General features: G+C 39.9%; 1 protein-coding gene across 1 annotated transcript; it reads left to right on the top strand.

The window, feature by feature from the left end:
* Window positions 1-567: 567 nt before the first annotated feature.
* On the top strand, window positions 568-3,480 carry LOC121939141 (XIAP-associated factor 1-like; the record flags this gene model as incomplete). Its single annotated transcript, XM_042482254.1, has 3 exons — window positions 568-656; window positions 2,405-2,540; window positions 3,424-3,480. Coding segments are annotated over exons 1-3 (231 nt in total), but the record flags the coding sequence as incomplete, so codon positions are not given.
* Between the last annotated feature and the right edge of the window lie 134 nt (window positions 3,481-3,614).

Below are 3,614 nucleotides of genomic sequence, written 5' to 3'. Positions count from 1 at the left end.
AAAAAAAAACTAAACAAAAAAACAATCATATTTATAATGAGCATAATAATATACTGAAAATTATTTTTACAGAATTATTGTTATTTTTTAAGCACTTTTGGGGAAAGCTTTCTTTTTCTTTCAGATTTTTTTTCTTTGGTTTTATTATATATAATTTTCCTGTACTTTTACCTTTTTTTTTTTTTTTTTTGCTGTTTTTTTTGTAATTTCTTCTTAAATTGCTAATTGCCTTTTACCTATTTACCTATAAGACACCAAGCCAGTTTTCTCAGGTGTCAAAGGGTTAACTGCTGAATCAAGCTCCCCCCATGCCATTGTATCTTAAATATTTTGAGACTTCATCTAGAATACTGGGATGTATTTATACACACTCTGTGATTTTGACTAAAGAGCACAACCATATCTGCAAATATAGGGTGCTAATGTCAAAGGTCAAAATCAAGCTTTTAGTAACGCATCCGCAGCAGTATTATTGGACTTTTGGCGCCACACTGTGGCACATGCGCAAATTAACAACATGTGGCGGAGCAGGATTATTTCACTTTCGGTTTTGCTGAATTGAGACGGAAAGCATCAAGTCAGAAAGTTAATCTTTAACTCGATCGTTTGTTTCTGTCGATGGAAACCAAGGAGGAAACTCGGACCTGCGGCCAGTGGTGAGTTTGGTTTGTGTAGTTTTCTCAGCAAGTTGCATTCAAAAGTCTGTTTTTTATGTTGTTTTGATCGTTGGAAAACAAATATACTGTATGTAGGGCGTGAACCGGTATGGACGATGTACACAGTGGTTGCAGTTAAAGTGCCGAATAATGTAACTGTACATTGAATAATGTAAAAGTGTATTAAAGTGGCTTTATTCTAACAAACACCTGACAAAGCAGCCAGCAGTGGGATAACGATAGACTTTAACCCATATTTGTAAGATGTAAGTGAGGAAATCCTAACATAAACTGTAGCCTGTTTACATGATGGCACTGTGAACTTGTAAAGAGTGTTTTTATGGAGTTTTTCATAAGCGCCTTAATAAGAAAATATATAAGACTCACTGACTTGGAGGTAAGGCTAAGAGGATAAAGTCCTTTCACTTTCTATATTTAGGTTGAACTTAAATTTTGGAACCACGTTGGAAACATAACATGCCCACATAAACAGTCCACTTTTATGTTCAAGATAAAAATGCATTAAAAGGCTGTTGTCTACATTCATGTTGTGGATATGTTTTAAAGGTCCAGTGTGTAGGATTTAGTGCCATCTAGTGGTGAGGTTTCAGAACTGAAACTTCGCCCGAGTTACGTAAGTGTGGAGGAGAACTGGCCTACTGTCGCTAATGCAAAAAAGCAAACAGCAAGATTTTCGGGCATCTATTGGCCAAAATGGATTACAATATTTATAACCATGTTTTCATTAGTTCAGAATCACCTGAAAATATAAATTGTTGTGTTTTAATTACCTTAGAGCAAGGGGGGATTGATAGATTATCGGTGTGGGTGGCCGAAATTTGGCATTTTGCTGATTAACTGTATCAGCATTTTAATTTAATGATTGCCACTGAAATGTATGAATTAGAAAGTGAAAAGAAAGTGCTCTGTTAAACCTCAGGAGGTTATTTTTATTTATTCTTTTTTTTCCTTCAATTTTCATATGCCTTTTTAAAAAATTTTCTAAAGTTGCTGGGAGCTTGCTGTATACGATGTTGAATTTTGATTAAATATTTGCTGAAGGCATTATAACAAAGTTTTGTGTTGGAGTTTGTTGTATTCCAAATTCTAAATATTGACAGAAAGATTCTCAAGTTTTTTGTAAATGCATATTGGCTCCAGATATCAGTTATTGGTATCATTCATTACTAATAATCAGTATCTGTATCAGCCCTGAAAAACCAATATTAGTCGACCCCTAACCCTTTATATTTACATAATGAGCGGGTCCTCTTCCAGGTTGTCCGGCATGTCGTTTCTAATTCTGTATAACCCAGAAAGGACAAACCAAACACTGGCTCTAAAGAGGCCCATTTGTATTCAGTCACAGTAGTTCTCCAAAATCCTTGCAATCAGGAGAAGTTTCGGTTCTGTAACCTTACTGCTAGATGCCATTAAATACTACACAGTAAAACCTCGAATGTGGTTCTGGTGCCAACTGCTTCCTCGTAAAATCAATAACATCACCAGTCAAATCGACACTGTTGGGGAGCAGTGAACTACATGTAATTAAACTAATAGTTTTACTTTTTGTAGCTTGCTGGTTGTTAAACTACATTTATATTTGCACTGTGATTCAAATTATTAATTTTATTGTATATATTTTTTATAAAGATAATGATAAGGTTATCACAAATCAGCCAACATTTCTGTAAATGTGAAAATACAGAAAATACAGATTTTGGCCTTTTCTCTCTTTTCTCTTTAAGCCACAAAGAAGTATCAGAGGTCAACTTCGCTCTGCATGAGACGCACTGCAAGCGCTTCTTGTGTCTCTGTCCCGACTGCGGAGAATCAGTTAACAGAGAAGAACTGAACCAACACAGGGAGACGGAGCACACACAGGTACACACACAGGCACACACACAGGTACACACACAGGTACACACACAGGTACACACACAGGTACACACACAGGCACACACACAGGTACACACACAGGTACACACACAGGTACACACACACACACACACACACAGGCACACACACACAGGGACACACACACAGGCAGGCACACACACACAGGGAGACAGAGCACACACAGGTACACACACACAGGCACACACACAGGTACACACAGGCACACACACAGGTACACACAGGCACACACACAGGCACACACACAGGTACACACACAGGCATACACACAGGCACACACACAGGTGCACACACACACAGGCACACACACAGGGAGACAGAGCACACACAGGTACACACACACAGGCACACACACAGGTACACACACAGGTACACACACACACACACACACACACACACACACACACACACACACACACACACACAGGTACACACACAGGCACACACACAGGTACACACACAGGTACATGTGTGCTCTGTCTCCCTGTGTTGGTTCAGTTCTTCTCTGTTAACTGATTCTCCGCAGTCGGGACACACACACAGGTACACACACAGGCACACACACAGGTACACACACAGGTACACACACACACACAGGCGCACACACACACAGGGAGACAGAGCACACACAGGTACACACACACACAGGCACACACACACAGGGAGACGGAGCACACACAGGTACACACACAGGCACACACACAGGCACACACAGGCACACACACAGGTACACACAAGAGGTACACACACAGGTACACACACAGGTACACACAAGAGGTACACACACAGGCACACACACAGGTACACACATGACGGCATGTTGTCGGTTTACAGCTCTGTATGTTTGCAGGTGAGATGCTCCAAATGCAACCAGAAGATGGAACGTCGTCACCTGAAGGATCATGAGGTGAGTCAGGTGGTGCTGTTTGTCTGGTATAAGGTATAGCATAGTATTTTAAAGTGTAGGAAACATCTCTAATATTAATCTGATAATTGATCTGATCAGTTCAGATCAGATCAAAGAGCTAAAAACAAACTGCC

This window comes from Plectropomus leopardus, unplaced genomic scaffold, assembly GCF_008729295.1.
Source record: "Plectropomus leopardus isolate mb unplaced genomic scaffold, YSFRI_Pleo_2.0 unplaced_scaffold4187, whole genome shotgun sequence".
In the NCBI taxonomy this organism is placed as follows: Eukaryota; Metazoa; Chordata; class Actinopteri; order Perciformes; family Serranidae; genus Plectropomus; species Plectropomus leopardus.
This window is presented reverse-complemented; position numbering and strand designations above follow the sequence as displayed.